This window comes from Vigna unguiculata, chromosome 7 (assembly GCF_037176805.1).
Source record: "Vigna unguiculata cultivar grain cowpea cultivar isolate G323 ecotype 2 chromosome 7, ASM3717680v1, whole genome shotgun sequence".
Lineage (NCBI taxonomy): Eukaryota > Viridiplantae > Streptophyta > Magnoliopsida > Fabales > Fabaceae > Vigna > Vigna unguiculata.
Window position 1 is genome coordinate 2163422 of NC_140798.1, and position 18001 is coordinate 2181422.

The following is an 18001-nucleotide window of genomic DNA, read 5'->3' on the forward strand; positions in this document are numbered from 1 at the left end:
CATGATTTCTGTTTATAATTGAACTGTATGATTCTTTTAATCATATTAGCTTACCCTTGTTTGTTGTGTGTTTGTCTCGTGTTGTACGTTTTCCTTTTGCGATGATCACCTATTCGGTGGGAGCAGATGCGGTTGCAGTGTCAAAGGCACTTCTGGAGGATGAAGAGCCATCGTGTTAGTGTTGAAGAGGAGGTTTGCAGTGGGAGCTTTAGCAGTGGTCACTAGTATAGAGTTTATTAGTTTAGTTTAAGTGTATAAGTGATATATTTTTATAGTCATACCTTTTGTAAGACTGTATTAATATATTGGGTACACTGGATTATCTATTTTGGAACTATGATGAAACTCCCTATTTTTATTAGTTTTAAGCTGCTGAAATTGGGATGTTACATTAAAAACTATTATTTATACTTTAATTATTATAATAAATACCTGATAAGTACTACCATATAATTAAATGGTAATCAAGTTATATGTAAAGGAATTTTCCTTTTTTATGTTTATATTTGTTTTTTTTAATTTTACTTATATTTTTAAATTAAAATAATTATTTTATCATTTTTATTTTTAAGTTTATGTAAATTTGACCTTTTTTATTGAATTTTTTTGAACTTAATATTTTTTAATTATAAAACTACTTTCAAAATAAATAAAAAACCTTTTACAATAATTTTTTTTAAAATTATTTATCTATATAATAATAGTAATTTTATTATATAAAGATATATGCATGTTTTTACCCTCGTCTTTTTTTATGATAATAAAGAATAATAAAATTATTATTCTTATTATTATAATTGTAAAAATAAATATAGATAATTTTTTAATTTTTTAAAATTGGAAAAGGAAAATATACGTCAAAATGAGAATCCCTCTTTATAGAATGATATAATTATAATAAAATTATATATATATATATATATATATATATATATATATATATATATATATATATATATATATTATAAATTTTGGTGAAAACACATTTTTCCAATTTTACTCTTAAGTATTTGTTTTAATTATTATTTTTTTAATTTAATAGTTTTTTTTCTTCTTATTTGACCTTTTTTAAAATTTAATCATTTTTAAAAGTAAAATATTATTTATTTTGAAGATAGTTTCATAATTTAAAAAAAATAGTTGAATTTAAAAAAATATCAAACAAAAAAAAGGTTAAATTGAAATAAAATTAAAGATAAAAGTTATAAAATAATTATTTTAATTAAAAACATATATATTTAAAAGGTAAATTAAAAAGCAAACATAAACATAAAAAAGAAAAATCCTTTATATATACCTATAGATTACTATGAATTTTATTTAGATTATGAATATCAGATATTTATTATCATAATTAAAGCATAAATAATAGTTCTTACAATGCTATAAAAGTTATTGTTCATAATTTAACTATGATAATAAATGATCATAAAAATAAATTAGCGTTTAAATGTTTTTACTTATAATCAAATGATGATATAAAATTATTTATAAGTAATAAATGAGATTTTAATAGCTTTTAAGATTTATTGTTTTAATAATTAATTAAATATTTAATGGATATTATGTAATGCATTGATTTCAAAATACATTAATATTTATTATAAAATTTGAAAAAGGTAGAGTATTAATACATAAACTATGTAATGACAACGTAAATAATTTTTTATATTAATCACAAACCACCATTCATATTAGTTACTTTTTACTTTATTTTTCCAATTATTTTAAATTTTATATCAACCACTATTTTATTATAAATAAAATACTTTACATTAATAGTTCATAATCATTCTTAACTTTAGGATTTATAAGGAAAAAAAAAAATATATATATATATATAATCACATGGTTTAATGTTGGTTTTTCATGTGATTCTATTAAAAATCACAAAGAAGAGGTTATTCATGTCAGTAAGGATAAAATTTGTGCATTTCCTTTTACATTATCATAAATTAAAGATTAATAAGTATTGATTTTTTATGATTTTTTAAATAAAAGTAAAAGATATAATATATCTATTTATAGTTGAAAAATGTCACTAATATAATAATTAATATTTAATTATATATTATTATTGTATAATATTATTATTAGTATAGTATTATTGTTATTATATAATTATTATTCAATATGTAGGGACTAAACATTGACCAACTTTCAACCAGGTACCATTTCCAAATTAAGTTCAAACTTCAGGGACTAAAAACATATTTTTTTCCAGTTTTTGTGAAAAGCGTCGGCTAAGCTGACGCTAGTTTTATTTTTTATATAAAAAATTAAATAACATGTGCTATGCCGTTTGTTATTTTTAACGTCGTCCAAAAATATGGACAAAAAACAATGATTTTGAAAGTACATAGATCAAACAGTGACCAAGTTTCGACTAGGGACCAAACAGTGATCAAGTTTTGACTATGAACCATTTTCAAATTTGGGTCAAACTTGAGGGACAAAAACATATTTTTCCCTAGTTTTTTTAATGCAATTATATTTTTTTTTACATGTCAAACACGTTTTTCACCTGATATTAAAGCGATAATGTGTCAAACGGTGTAGACAACTCAATGCTAGCATACAACGTGTTTGACACAAAAAAATGTAACGTAATTTGGTTGAAAGGACTATATCTACTCATTTTTTAAGTTTGAAGACTAAAATGTATCAAAGTCTCAAATATATCGATATTTTTTTAATAGATACAATAAATTATATTATGAGTGATCGTGTTTGTGTATCTGCATTTTTTAAATATATATAATATATTATATTTTGACTCGATAATCTTTATAATTTATCTATAATATATTATATTATGAGTGATAGTGTGTCTATTTGTATTTTTTAAATATCAATAATATAGTATATTATGAGTCGATAATATTTATAATTTTATGATAATATATAATTCATACAAAATTTAAAGAAGAATAAGTAAATACTACAAATATTAAGAATATAAATATTACCAACTCATAATATAATATATTATAGATATTTAAAAAATGACAAATATTGAGAATTATATATAATATAAATTTTAAGAATTGTATATTGGTATAAATAAAGATGATAAATTCTTCTTTAAAACTCAAATACAATTAATAAGTAAGGAAAATGGTAAACTAAAATATAATTTTTAAATTATTTTAATCATGCAAACATAAACATAATTTAAAGTGAAGAATAAGATCCAAATACTCAAAGTAGTAGAGAATATTTAGATGAAATAGTTGCCAGAGATTTTAAATCCCTAGTATTGTATGACAGAATGAAAATCTATTTTAAGTATTTTTTTTACGCCTACAATACAATTCCTTCTTTATTGATGTTTTTATTTAATATTTTAAATCATCTTAATTTTATTTGTCAGCACTTTTTTAGTACACATAATTTCTAAAACATATGAAATAGATAACAAAAATTCTAAAATTTTGATATTTATTTATGCGAAATTAATGAAAAAACCTATTTTAAAACACAACTAATCAAAATGGCTGTATTTCCAAAAGTACAAACTTAAATCAAACTCAAAACTATCCTCGTTCAACATTCAAAATTATCTGGTGTTGGTTCTGCTGAAATGTCATTTTCATCTACTGGTTTTAACTCATTACAACACTTAGTCATTTGTTATTTCAATAATTGACTTATGATCAACCAAATGTTGATTATCTTTGAAGCAGATAGGCTCTCTTAAATCTTCATGCCCAAAGATACTGCACAACCCATACTCTCATCAATTGGAAGTGTTGTCAGATTATAGTTTAGATTGAGATCTTGGTTTGGTTTGGAACCATTCTACATTGTTTCGATTCAATGAAGATGAATCTAATTCCTTCCAAAAGGGAAAAACAAAGTAAAAATACATGAACAACAACAAGATACTTAAATCCATGAATAATATGAGAAAAGGAATGCAAATTTTTAATGAACATAAATATTGTACAGAAAGTAAAAAAGGAAAATAATTTGGACGAAATTTGCCTGCAATCATAATAGAAGTTCCCCTTCCATAGATCACAATTTAGAATTCCACACAACCACACAAGCAATTGATGTGGAAACAGTGGTTTATATGCCATCAACATGCATGAAAATTCAAATATGTAGAAAACTAATTGTGCTTAGATTCTTTTTGTTCCTTCATTAAATAGCATTGAGATGAGAATGATTTAAGAAAAAAGGTAGGTAATAATCTAACAACATATAATGACACTTGTAAGCGTTTATTTATGAGATGAGAAAGTTTTGAGTGTTGACCAAAGAATAGTAATGGAATGAATAAAATTAATTTTCATTAAAAAAACTACTTGTGTTAAAGTTATAGTCTTCTATGTTTTTAAAATATTTAAGTATTTAAAATCATTGTGAGTTATATATAAAAATAACACTTGGTCAATAATAATTACATTGGAAACCTTGAATACTTAAAAAATGATGAACACAAAACAGAATATTATAGCAGTGGCTAACAAAGTTCTTTGCATATTTCATCAACGAGTTATTATCAATTGCAATGTATGACTGTTTGGATGAGCAATGGTTCAATCCTTCTTATCTTGAAAGGAAAATATAACAACAGAATGCGAAAGAAAAGAGCACCTTCTTGTGCACAGTAGAGGAAGAAAATCTATCAGAAAGTGGTGAACTAGTACATATATTATTCCACAAAAATCACAGAAAGGAACAGAGAAAAGAAAGAACTCTTCGGTAGTTAAAGTGGAATATCATAACTACGAAAGAGAAGGAAAAATCATATCAAAGTCATGAAAATCAGTCTACTTGTCTAAAGAAGTTCAGCTCTTACTTGATCTACTTTCACCAACTTAAGGAGGAGAAAAGGGGACGAGGAAAGCATCAAACAGATCGTAGAATTTGTGACGAAGGATTATCCTTAGATTCAAAATAAAAAGAACTTCAAAAGATAAACTTTTACTGTTTAAAAGACCTATGACAAGGGTAAAGAGCATGAGATTGAAATATCAAATCTATTCAAGACTTTTGATACTACAAGCAACTGAAACTTTAAAGGATATGAAGATCATCATGGCTTGGAGCACATTTGAAAGATAGTTTTTAAGAAAAATTAATTTATGTTTTTGAACTTTGAGTTTTTTTTTTAGAAATTAGTTATGTCTCTATGTTTTTTGACTTTGGGTTTTCTTTTATAAATTAGTTTATGTTTTTAGGTTCGAGCCTCTCTTGTACCCAGTGGCGGAACTTGGACTAAAATTGTAGGGAGGCCAAATTAGATTTGTTATATATAATTTTTTTTAGAAGAAAAACTATTCATTTTTTTCTCTTCATTTCCTCTTCTTATAACAAACACATATAATAGTAGAATTCAAAAAAATATTATTATCATTCGCTATTATATCATGATACCAATTTATGAATACCATTTTAGATAAGGCATTCGTATCTCATCAATTTGATTTGGTGGTATTGTCAGATTTGATGTCGTTTTTTTCCAGATCACGTTCTATTGAATTGTTAAATTCATTATATGTAACTATGATAACTTTAGATATTTGTTTTAAATTGTCTTAAATTCTTGGTTCTTATTAAATTTCTCAAGCTTAGTTAACGTAAATGCATTTCTTTTTCATCTTCATCACAAACCTTTCTCTTTGAAAAAAAGGAATCAATTTTTTTACTTTTTATCATAATCTTTCTAATATAAATTTATCACCTCTTACCTATTTAGAAAAAATAAAATTTATATTCACAAATCACAATTATCACAATGCAAAACATAACAAAACTCATACTACTTTAATTAAATAAGCAATACTGTATAAATTCAAAACTTAAAAAATAAAATACCATAGGTAGCGAAAAACACAAAATCTCTAAATTTCATAATTAAGGATTATAATAATTTAGGAAAAATTATAATTAGGGTTCATACCAATTTCATAAAAGAATCCCTAAAATCATAATTAGGGGTTATATTAATTTGGGATAAACTTAATTTGGAAGAAACATCCTAAAAAGAATCATAAACTAACATACATAAATCATAATAAGATACTAACCTTGATTTGTGATAGATCATGCAAGAATGTATACATGAATCTCAATCTATGTGTTTCCAACCTCTATTTCCCAACCTTTGTATTTATCTCTCTTCACAGACTTTCATGATAATTTACATGATGGAAAGATCTTATAGTCAGAACAAAATTCTAATCTCTTTTATAAATTAATGTCTCTATTAAAATTTTTTATTTTATCTTTTATTATAATTTTCCATAATATAATTTTAATATAAATAATATATAATATAATTTTAAAAAATATATAAATATATATAAAAAAAATTCAAAAAAAAAAATGGGGGAGCCACGGCTCCCCCCTGTCACATCCTAGTTCCGCCAGTGCTTGTACCGTTCTCAAGTTTTCTTAAATTTACGTGCCTATATATATAGAGATACCAAAAATTAATGTAAAAACTTTTAGTCATATATTGAATTTTAGAATTCGAGAGAAATGAAAAGTCTCAATTTGGTTAAAAATTGTGTAAGATGAACCATGTATAAATAGAAAGATCGATAAATTTATTGTTTTAAGAATTTGGAAGCTTAAAAGTAGTGTCGAAGAACGACAATGACTAAAATATGAATTTATTCATGACTCTCTAATATGAAAGAACACAATGCTTAAAATATAAGAGTTTATCCACTTCATAAAATCATTATAAAGTTGATCGAGTGGTAAAAGTTGGAAAGGAGGGTGAAAGTGGTTTTGGGTTCAGCTCTCTCTAATATTTAGGAGATAGAAAGTTGGTTTGGAGAGTTTGAAAGGAAGGATGAGAGGTGTGGTGCAAAATACAAACATAATACATATTGAAAAAGATCTCATCCTATTTCTACATCAAAATAGATTCATTAAAGAGAAAAATAAAATCAATAATTCAATTATTACATAATGTTGAAGTAAAGACATAAAAGGTGAGGAATAAATCATGACTCAATACATAGAAAGATGATGCAATAGGTTTGCTTCTATTTAAATAGATTAAAAATATTCTTTCATATTCACTCAATTGAAGTGTGTATTTAGTTTCCAATAATATGTGTCTATATTTAAATAGATTATGTATTCTTTCCCATTCACTTGTGTATTTAGTTTCAAAATATGATGTGTCTATATATAAACACAATTGTTGCTCATCAAGCTCAATTGATGAATCCTATTAGCCGAACATTAATTATGTTCTCATGAAAATTGTAAATTATAGTTATGAAATTATAAGAATGTCCTAACATTTAAGGAGAAAATATCATCACTATATTATATATATATATATATATATATATATATATATATATATATATATGGGGGTAAATTATGTTTTTGGTAACGTACAATTGCAAATTAATAAAAAAAATGCATAATATATCTTTTTGTATTAGTTTAGCTCTCATAAAATTAGTTTAGCTTGTGTAAAATAGGTTTTAATATTGGTGCCAAGCTCATTCGATCCATTTACGAGGCTTCATTAGGTTTTTTTTATAATAAATTTTAATATGATAACAAATTATTAATAAATTTTGTCATGTCGACATAGTTAAAATTTCAAAATTTATAATCATGCTTAACACTACTTTGGAGGCTTCATTAGGTTTTCATGGAGGGTCGTAGAGGAAATTGTGATCATGAAAATAATTACCGTAAAGATTATATAGGATAAATTAAAAATGACTTTCATTTAGAAAGGTTTCTTTGATTTTCTATTTTTATTGTTCTAACTAAAACTCAAGCCAATAAAGTTATACTAGTTGAGGCTATTAATTTGATTAGGGTAGAGTTTATTAATAAAAATTAATATAAGGCAAGCTTTTAAATAAACTTTCATGTCGTCCAACACGTAATTTAAAAAAAATCAACAAAAACAATAAAAAAATCTTATATTTGAAAATAGTTTAGATTTTTAAAATTAATAAAAGAAGTTAATTAAAATTAATGACACATAAATCTTCATGGTATAAAGGATTTCATTAATTAATAAATTATTATAAGTTTTTTAATTGACAATTATAAATTGTTGAGTACAACAAACCACTTCTAACTATATGTTATAATTTTCTCTAAGATTAAATATCTAAGTATATAATATTCGTCAAAGTCAAGTATTTCAAACTTCTCCGAGCTATACAACAAAGATTGTTTAGAATACAAGATTCACTCTTAACATAGAAGATATGAAATGGTGACTCTCCTTGCTTTACGAAAAATTTACATAGAACAATCTCTTTCTATGTTGTTTAGAATATGAACTTTTACAACACTTACAAGTTGGAAATATGAATCATATAAGACATGTATAGTTCATTTGAAGTTTGTTTTTCAACACTTTCAATAATTTTGTTTTGCACATGGGGTTCCATTTATGTATAGATGCCACAAAAGTAAAATTGGTGACACAATCCCTTTGTTTGTCATTTATGTCAAAGTCTTTTAGAGTATATATCACACTTTGTGCTAACATTTTTCATCATTGAAATCGTTTTATCTAGTGAAGGATACTTTTTTTCTTTATAACTACTTTTGACATATTATAACAACACTAAAGTGTGCATACAAACTTCACATATGCATCCATTAAAAATTTATTTGTAGAGTGTCATTCTTTTTAGGGATAAGACAATCATGTATGTAGAATGTATGTAAAGATATTACATTTGAATGCTATCTTGTGAAATTATAAATGTCTGGATTTCATCTAACTCACCTTGAGATTCATGCTATATTGATAGCTTGCATCTAATGCATCTTGAAACTCATCTAATATTGATAACTAGCATTTAGCACATCTTCATACTTGTCTAGTCTTGTTAAATTAGGTCTGCTGTTTACATTCAAAGTTTTTATTAGATTTCGTGTAGTATTTTTATCTTAGAACTTTGTTTAGTATTACTCGCATGTGAACTTTTATCTATTATTTCACATTAACAAACTTTGTTAGATAGTAAAAATTTTATATTATTTATTATGATCAAAATCATTGGAAGTTTTAGATAAGATATTTCAAATAAAGATTTGCATCTTTAATCCCTTATGTGTTAACACATTCTAGGAGAAAAAAATTCATACATACTTAAATACAATGAATTCATATTAATTTACAAAATAATATATGTTTATTAATTTCTTCTTTAAACTTTATTTTTCCTTTCTCTAATCGTGTTTCCTTTGTTAGCCTTTTTATGTTTCTTTTTTTTTTGATCATATTTAGACTAAGGACCTCTTGAGATATCTCTCCTCTTTCTAATTTCATACCATATGTTCTTAAAAGAACTTCTCTTTATTTACTATCTCATTTCCACTCATATCAAATAAAACAAGATACAACAACTGTTTTTGTGTTTGACACAAGATAGAAAAAATATATTTATGAAATTAAATGTCTTGTTTCCTCACAAGGTTGTATACCTTGTTTAGTTACTCCTAAATACCAAAATCGATATACAACATAGACTTCAACTTTTGAAGATCAATTGAAAAAAATCATCAATATAATTTTCTATTTTTTAAAATTAAATTATAAAAGAAAATATATTACCCTTAAATAATAAAATTGTCCTTCTTTTTATATTCATAAATAAAACCTTCATTATTAAAACCCGCACATAATATGTAATAGTTATCATGACTAAAATGAACATAAATTGAGTTCTCGATTTCCTTTTTAAGGATCTTCATTTGTCCATTGTTGTAACTTTGATTTTTTTTTTCTCAAAAGAAAACCTATGGTTTTTTTTCATGCATTATGATCACAATACTATGTTTCCAATTGTACAAGAGATCAATAAGACAAAATCAATATTGTTTTAGCCTTAGTACAACCTTTGAAGTAGGGAAACTGGATTATGATTAGCTTCATCGTGTATCAAGTAGCACAAAATTTTGATTAGTCTCCAAGACTCAATTGAGTATGGTTAGAATGCTAAGCGTTAGGGTTAGAGTTAGAGTTAGGATCAGGACCAGTCGGTTTAGAATTGAGAAGTGGTTGGAGAGCTTTGACAACAATTGTCATGTTTGGCCTGAAATCAGCCTCGTATTGCACACAAAGTGCTGCAACCGCTGCTAACTACATAACCATATTAACCATTAGTTAGAAACCTCATATTATATTGAACATGGAGTACACTTGATTGAAGACAACTTAAAACACTTAATCAATAACTTTGTATTGGATGAATGTTAGAAACAAACTCTTTATTATTAGTTTAAATTTTTTGAAAACTACAAAATCATAGAAAAATATTATTTGTATTGGATGAATGCTAGAAACAAACTATTTATTATTGTTTTCAACTTTTTTGTTGATGAAGAGAAAGAACAAAAGAGCTAACCTTCGCAATTGCCTTAGGAGGGTATTCGTTATTCAATTTAGGATCCACGCATTGTTTCACTTTGTCCTCACTCAATCTTGGAGTTGCCTATAATAATTGAGAATCACATCACTATAAGAATATGTAATAATGGAAATAAAATTCAAAGTCAAATAAATAAATTAGGGGTATATTCATCAAACCATAATTATATGTTGAAGAACAAGACATACCCAAGTTACAAGACTTTGTTGCCCTTTAGGCATTGTATGGTCAACAGGTTTTCTTCCAGTTAAAAGTTCCAAAAGCACAACCCCAAAACTATAAACATCACTTTTTTGGGTTATTTGTCCTGTCATTGCATACCTGAAAGTGAAATTAATTCCTTTTGGAAACGTGAAATTATTTTTAACACAAAAGATGAGTTTCACTTAAAATACCACAAACCTAAATATTGATTAAGAAGTTACTGTGTTCTACTTATGATTTATGATATCTATATAAAACTTAATAATACTTTCACTAGAGTTTATATAACTTTCTTTTATTGCATTAAGATTACTTAAGCTTACTTCATGTTATAAGACTATATTCAATGTTCTTAATGTTATATAAAATAGGAAAAAGGTTTTTTGACACCATTTGATTACCATCTGACAACTCTTATAAGAGTAAAATAGTCTTAACAAAAATTAACTTTTATATTTCTAGAATAACAAAGGATACTCTCACATGATAATAAAAAAAGTATGGTGTCAAAATACTAGTGTCTTATAAAATATTTAACATGCATGGCTTAACATAACTAAATATTTTATAAAACGAAAGGCCAAGAGTAGAAACATACTCTGGAGCATGATAACCAAATGTTCCTAAGACTCTTGTTGAGTGTAATCGAGCTGCAGTGTCAGAAGATTGGTTTGTCAAGTTGAAATCTGCAATCTTGGATTCATAGTCATTAAAGAGTAAGACATTGCTAGATCTAACATCGCGATGAACTATAGAAGGTTGACACTTTTCATGAAGAAACTCAAGTCCTTTTGCTGCACCAAATGCAATTTTTACTCTTTGGCTCCAATTTAAAACTGGACCGGGTTCAGCACCTTGTACTCCTTTTCTTCCTACAACACCAGAATCATAGTGTTTAATTAAGGTAGAGAGAAGTTTTCACCAATACAAGACCTCTTTATTAGTATTGTTTGGCCTACCATGTAATATGTCGTGCAAAGAACCCAAACTCGCATATTGATAAACCAAAATTCTGTTATTTTCCTCTAAACAATATCCCAACAATTCCACAAAATGGTCACTTTTCAATCTTGAAACAACTGATAACTGCATGATCAATAATGACATGATGTAAACTACCAAAATTTCACTACCCAAAACAATGTCTCGTTGAATTTCAAAATTTAGAATGAAAAAAGGCCTACTTGTGCTGCAAAATCAGAGTCAGGTTCTGGAGAAGAAGTAGTATCTAGCTTTTTGATTGCCACTTCGTTATCATCATTCATCTTTGCAAAGTAAACCCTTCCATATGAACCTTCTCCTATCAAAGCATTTGTACCAAAGTTGTCTGTTAATTGATTTAACTCATCCAATGAGATGGCTGGTATCTCAATTGGTAATTCTTTCTTTGGAGCACCACTTTTGACTATATTGCCCCTTGGCTCTCCTCTATCTCCTCCTATATTCAAAGAGGTTAATAACTCACTATAATGTAAATAATTAGTAAGCCATAGGTTTATGAATCATCCATAAACTATGAAATATATGTTATTATTTCATCAAGATAAATAATAATATTAAACAATTAAGATATCAAATTATAACATTATAGTTTATTTTAAGATAAATTGTGAAAGAAAAAAAAAACTAATCAATATGTGAGTGCCAATAACAACCTCAAACAAGTTTCGAGAACAATTATTTTCTTATACTTATTATTGTAAAAATTTTATTATAAAAAAAACTTGTTTATGTTATAAAGGGTGTAATAAATGTGATACCTCCACCACCATATACACTACCCTTGTCGAGTGATGCATTGTTTTGGTTTGCAGGTGGAATGCCAAAATCCTCTTCAGCACCTCCACAACACGACATAGCTTAAAATAGTCTGCCAAAAACAATGTTTCTCAATAAGCCACTGAAATTAAATCATGTGTAATCAATTATATGGAATTATTGTAGCCCAAATTTTCATTTTCCAAATAGTTTATGTTAAAGGAGGGAGCTATTGTCTTTGAAATTCAAATTCAAGATACCTGGAATTGAGTGTTACTGTAAAATAATATCACAAATTGTCATAATTCCTCGTACGTAAGATTCAAGAAGAGTAAAAGGTGTGGTTTCATAAAGAAAAAAATGGTGTTTAACAATTTCAAATATAAACCACGTCTTAGAATGTTAATTTATGTCTTTTTTATTTGAAACTTTTGCTCCTTGTTTAGGTTCTGATCATAACATTGAAATATATTGATCTAAATGAGAAAAGCAAGATTCTCAATTATCAAGAACATGTGAAAAAAGTATAAGGGAAAGATGGAGAAATTATGTTGTTATAGATCTATCTTATCATTGTAACATTACATAAGCGTTCATGCAAAAAAAAAACATGCAAAAAACGTAAACAAAATTAAAATCTATAGAAAGAAAAAAGATGAAGAAAGCATACACCAAAGGCATTACCTCTGACTTGTTCTTGGACAAGCCAGAAATGCCAAGGAGACAATATGGGTCGATGATGAAACCTAGAGGATTATATAGAGAAAATTATGTACAATGAAAAGGTGGGTGGGAAGAAGAAGAAAAAAAAAACATAATATGTTGTTTTTCTTTCAACTTCTTCCAAATCAAATGAATCTCCACTCTGAACAAAAAGGACATGTTGGTATGTCTCCCGAAATAGTCGGCTCTTAGCCAAAAAAACCATAACTTGAACCAAGTGTTGTCTTTAACCTTAACATTCCGAAGTTTGTGTATATACCACCACGATGCACTTAGTTCGTTTGTTACTATTTTAATGCACAACTCTATGATTTTTTCCCATCACACCACAAATCAAAAGGTAATATCCTCATTTTCATGCAATGCAACATAACATATTTCTTACATAGATATAAAACTATAATTTCTATTGACTTACTTTATCCATGCTAATTTCTTTCCTTTTAGATCAAGTCAATAATAATGTTAAAAAAACGAAAAAAAATTTGTGACGATAAATATATATTTATTTCTTTTAATAAAAGGTACAGTATTTACTTTTGAAGTTTTAGGTACATGTACACATACTCTATCTTTTAAATTTGAAATAAAAGATTATAAATGGTTAAAGAAATAAGCATACACGAATTAATATAAATATATATATATATATATATATATATATATATATATTTTGCTAATTCTTTTTAAAACTTTTTTTAAGAAATATTTGCAAATTTTATTATGAATAATGGGTTTGCAAGAATTTGCTATTAATTTTTTTGAAAAATATTTTGTACAAAATATTTTTTGCAAAAAATTCTGTAAAATATACTTGTGAATGAATTTTATAAATTTGTATGAAATAATTATTTACAAAAAATTATCTGTCAATTAAAATTCATAAAAAAAATATAAAAAAAGAGTTTTTTTTTATAAAATTTTATAATAAATTTACAAGAAAAATCTTCCTAAACATAAAAAATTCTAGTAGTAATAAGAAAAGTCATATATTATGATTCAAATTGGGTATACTAAACCATCACCCACCCAACCTATATAAAAATGGATTGAATTGGATTTAATAATCATAAATAAAATCAACTCAAAATAATTGAATTAAATTAGGTCGAGGTTTAAAAAATAACCTAGTGATATATAAATCTAGTAATGTCAATAACGTTTTCGATAAAATATATTATTTTTATCAAACTATTAATAAATAATGAGTTAATGTAACCAAAATTAGTTATATTTATATAAATTAAAATTATAAATTATTATTTTAGAATACTTTCAAAAAATTTAAAATATTGAAGAATTAATCTAACTAGTGAAACTGCCTTTTTCTAATGAAAATAAATATAATTTTAACTTTAATGTTTTTTTTTCTAAATTAGAAGTCTAAAAGAATGAAAAACTAAATAAATATTTTGAAAAAATTATGGTTATTGCCATTCAAAATATAGTTATAAAATTTATATTAAAAAAATAGAAACATGTGTTCGTTTCATAAATACTGAAATGAAAAGATTAACTTTTTTTAGAGGAAATAAAGAAATAACTTATAAATATTTACGAAGATTTGAGTATATCTTGACTTATTGAAGATACAAGTTGAAATTATGAAAGTGATCATCTGTATAAATTACAAATCGACGTGTGTATTTATATATTATCTATAAATAAATAATATATATACTCAAAATAGCTTTTAGATCAATCAATTTTGAGCATCACAAGTTTGGATTACACTAGATTGAAAGAAGAAAAAAAATTAAATAACCTTAATTATTTTAATATTGTGATGATTAGTTTTTTTTTTTTTAATTTCATCTTACTATTTTCAACGTTTTCAAATTGGTCTTAGTCTTTCTAAAATTGAGTCAATATAATCTCATTTGTTACTTGCATATTATTTATGGTTTATGTCAAATATTATTTTTGAAACATTGTTATCATGACAAAGACTATACAAATTTATCTTTAAAAAAATAAGAAAAATGAAAATAATACGAAAAATTAAAAAATATCATAATAATAAAAATAAATAAAAAAACTAATTAACCTAAATTTTAGAATAAATAAATTTTTTGACTCACCTAAAACTTAAAGAAATGTGTTAGATTGAGCTTTTAACCTATCTAAAAAATTTTAAATTAAATTATGTGTTAAATTAAAATTTTAATTATTTAATTCATCACTCATGGTTTATTTAATGTTAAAAAATATATATTTTGTTTAAATTTTAAATATTATAAATCACATACATTTTTTCGTATTTTTACGTGGATGGCCGAAAGTTGTGGGCCTTTGGCGGCTTGTCTGGCCTCTAACTGCAAACCCGTGTCTCCGCTGTCTTCTAGATCCTTCTTCTGTCTTAACAATCTCAGTTTTCATTTCTACCTTTCTTCCTTTTTTTTTTCCCACTTCGGTGGAATTCAACACATTCAACACCATCGCATTCTAGATCCTTCCAACACCCGAACCCTCTAGATCCGAACCCAACACCACCGTTATTATTAAAACCACCGTTCTCCTCCCTTCAACGCAACAACACTCCGTTATTTGTACATCCGTTACGATGGCGAAGTTCGGCGAGGGTGATAAACGTTGGATCGTGGCGGACCGCGTTGACGGCACCAACGTTCACAACTGGCACTGGGCTGAGACCAACTGTCTCGAATGGTCCAGAACCTTCTTCCGAAAGCTTTTCACCAACGTCAACGTCGCTGACGGTGACGTCTCCGTCACCGTCAAGAAGGTGGACAAACTCGACGGCGAGGCCTACGTTAACGTGCGCAAGGGGAAGGTGATTCCCGGGTACGAGATCGGCGTGACGCTCGCGTGGGAGGGCGAGGTGCGTGGCGCCGACGGGAAGCTCCTGCAGAAGGTCGATGGCGGCGTCGAGATCCCATACATCTCCGATGAGAACGCCGACGAGGATCCCGAGGTTAGGGTTACGGTGAAGGATAGCGGAGAGGTTGGGAAGAGGTTGAAGCAGGTGGTGGTGGAGAAGGTGAAACCGGTGATTTTGGAGAAGGTTAGGGTTTGGGTGGAGAGCATGGCGAAGGGTGGGCCCGTGAAGGATGACCTTGAAGCGAAGAAAGCGGTGCTACAGAAGAGCGTTAGTAGTGTTAATAGTAATGGTAATGTTAATATTAATGGTAATAATGAGAATGATTCGAAGAAGAATGAGAAGAGTGAAGGGAAGAAGGGGTTTAAAACGATCAGTTTGACAGAGAGGTTTAATTGTAGGGCGAAGGATTTGTTTGAGATTTTGATGGATGAGAATAGGTGGAGGGGTTTCACACACAGCAATGCGAAGATTAGCAAGGAGGTTGGGGGCGAATTTAGTATTTTCGATGGGTCTGTGACTGGAAGAAATTTGGAGTTGCAGGAAGGGAAGTTGATCGTGCAGAGGTGGAGGTTCGGGAGCTGGCTTGATGGGATTCAATCCACGGTAAGTTTTATGAAATAAGTGGATTTATTTGAGTTTAGGGTTGTTTTTTATTTTTTTAGGATTGGTTTTAGAGTGTGATTTAATTTTCGTGGAATCAGAATTTTATAGTAAGAATGGTATAAGAACATATTCTAAAGCTAAGTTTGATAGTTAAAACCTTCGGAAGGTAGACTTAGGGGAAGGGATTAGATATTCATATCACTTGGAATTAAGGTTCTAATTCCTGTCATGTACAAATGTCTCTGAATTAGAATATATGTAGGGAATCCTAAAAATGCTTTTCTAGTGAGTTCAATTTTGATCCACCCGTTGAGTAACCTTTTCTACAGTTTTTCTGCCTGCCACAGCCAGTTTAATGGTGATTGGTCTGACATCAGTGAGATATGATATTTAAAATAACTATATTAGAAGTCCAATTAAATTCGATTTTGATGAGCTTTCTTATGAATCTGGGCAGGATATTTCAAAAGTGTCAATGAATTTTACAAAATCTCTTACCAAAATAGCTCTCTTTATTATAAGGAAAAAAAAAAGAAAATGAGGGATGGACGCTGAAATGCTATCAGACAAAGAAATAGAGAAAGAATTGAGAGGTGTGTAGGTATTATGATGATGACGTGATGGGATGAGAGGAGACCAATGGAGGAAAATGATGTGTTTTAATGAAGTCTTTGTAATAGAGGGACGTTTAGATATCATTACTCTTTGGAGAAGATTGAGCTTATGATGCTAGATTTTTATTGCTTATGATAAACTCTTGTCATATTTGGACATGAGATCTAATGAAATGAAAAAGAAGATTTTTATAGGTTTTATTAAGAAGTTTATGGAAGTAAACTAGAAAGAGTTTATAAAAAGTATCAAGTGTGTAATTGTTATGAGCATAAATTAGGTACCCAGAAGTTAACATGCTGAAGGTGTTGTGACTGGTGTTTTGTGATCTTTGAATTTGAACAAAGTGCTTATTTCTGAGGTGTGTTCCGAATTTTGCAGGTTAGGATTGTGTTTGAGGAGCCTGAAGGTGGAGTCACAGTTGTTAAGCTCACGCATAGTGATGTGCCTGAAGAAGACAGGTGAGTCACTGTTTGGTTGTTTTGGTCTTTTGACTTTCATTTGTAATTTGTTTTTGGCACCGAGGTAATGTGGTTACTTGTAACTGCAGATATGGGAATGCGACTGTGGTGGAAAACACAGAGAGGGGATGGCGGGATCTCATTTTCCAAAGGATACGGGCTATGTTTGGTTTTGGAATTTGAGGTTTTCCGGATACTATCTGTGTTGTAAAATTTTTCTTTTTTTTTTTTTCCTTTCAAAGGATTTATGTTTTCTTTTTACTTTTAAACAAGGAAAGATTATTGGATTGACCAGTGCAAAAGACGAAGTGTCTTTTGTTCGATTGAATGATCTTTCTGGTTGTATCTTTTAATTAAAAATGGGATTTATCATCATTCATCAACTATTTTAATTTTATTGGTATCTTTTGTCA

The 18001-nt window shown here is 27.3% G+C and overlaps 2 protein-coding genes across 3 annotated transcripts; one reads left to right on the plus strand and one right to left on the minus strand.

Moving 5' to 3' along the window:
* Positions 1 to 9818: 9818 nt before the first annotated feature.
* On the minus strand, positions 9819 to 13198 carry LOC114192500 (protein CYTOSOLIC ABA RECEPTOR KINASE 4-like). Of its 2 annotated transcripts, none has more exons than XM_028082240.2 (8): positions 13035 to 13198; positions 12353 to 12462; positions 11777 to 12030; positions 11552 to 11678; positions 11191 to 11464; positions 10577 to 10709; positions 10365 to 10451; positions 9819 to 10099 (listed from the first exon to the last, which is right to left on the minus strand). In XM_028082240.2, the coding sequence occupies exons 2-8, from the start codon at positions 12447 to 12449 to the stop codon at positions 9956 to 9958; spliced, it is 1116 nt and encodes a 371-aa protein (XP_027938041.1). In that variant the 5' UTR covers positions 12450 to 12462; positions 13035 to 13198; the 3' UTR covers positions 9819 to 9955. The 2 variants fall into 2 exon arrangements, with proteins under 2 accessions (XP_027938041.1, XP_027938042.1); XM_028082241.2 differs by having other exon boundaries at positions 13021 to 13197.
* A 2234-nt stretch (positions 13199 to 15432) lies between these two features.
* Positions 15433 to 18001, plus strand: LOC114191577 (uncharacterized). The gene is made up of 3 exons (XM_028080827.2): positions 15433 to 16515; positions 17509 to 17588; positions 17678 to 18001. Exons 1-3 carry the CDS (start codon positions 15637 to 15639, stop codon positions 17769 to 17771), a joined length of 1053 nt encoding a protein of 350 aa, XP_027936628.1. The 5' UTR covers positions 15433 to 15636; the 3' UTR covers positions 17772 to 18001.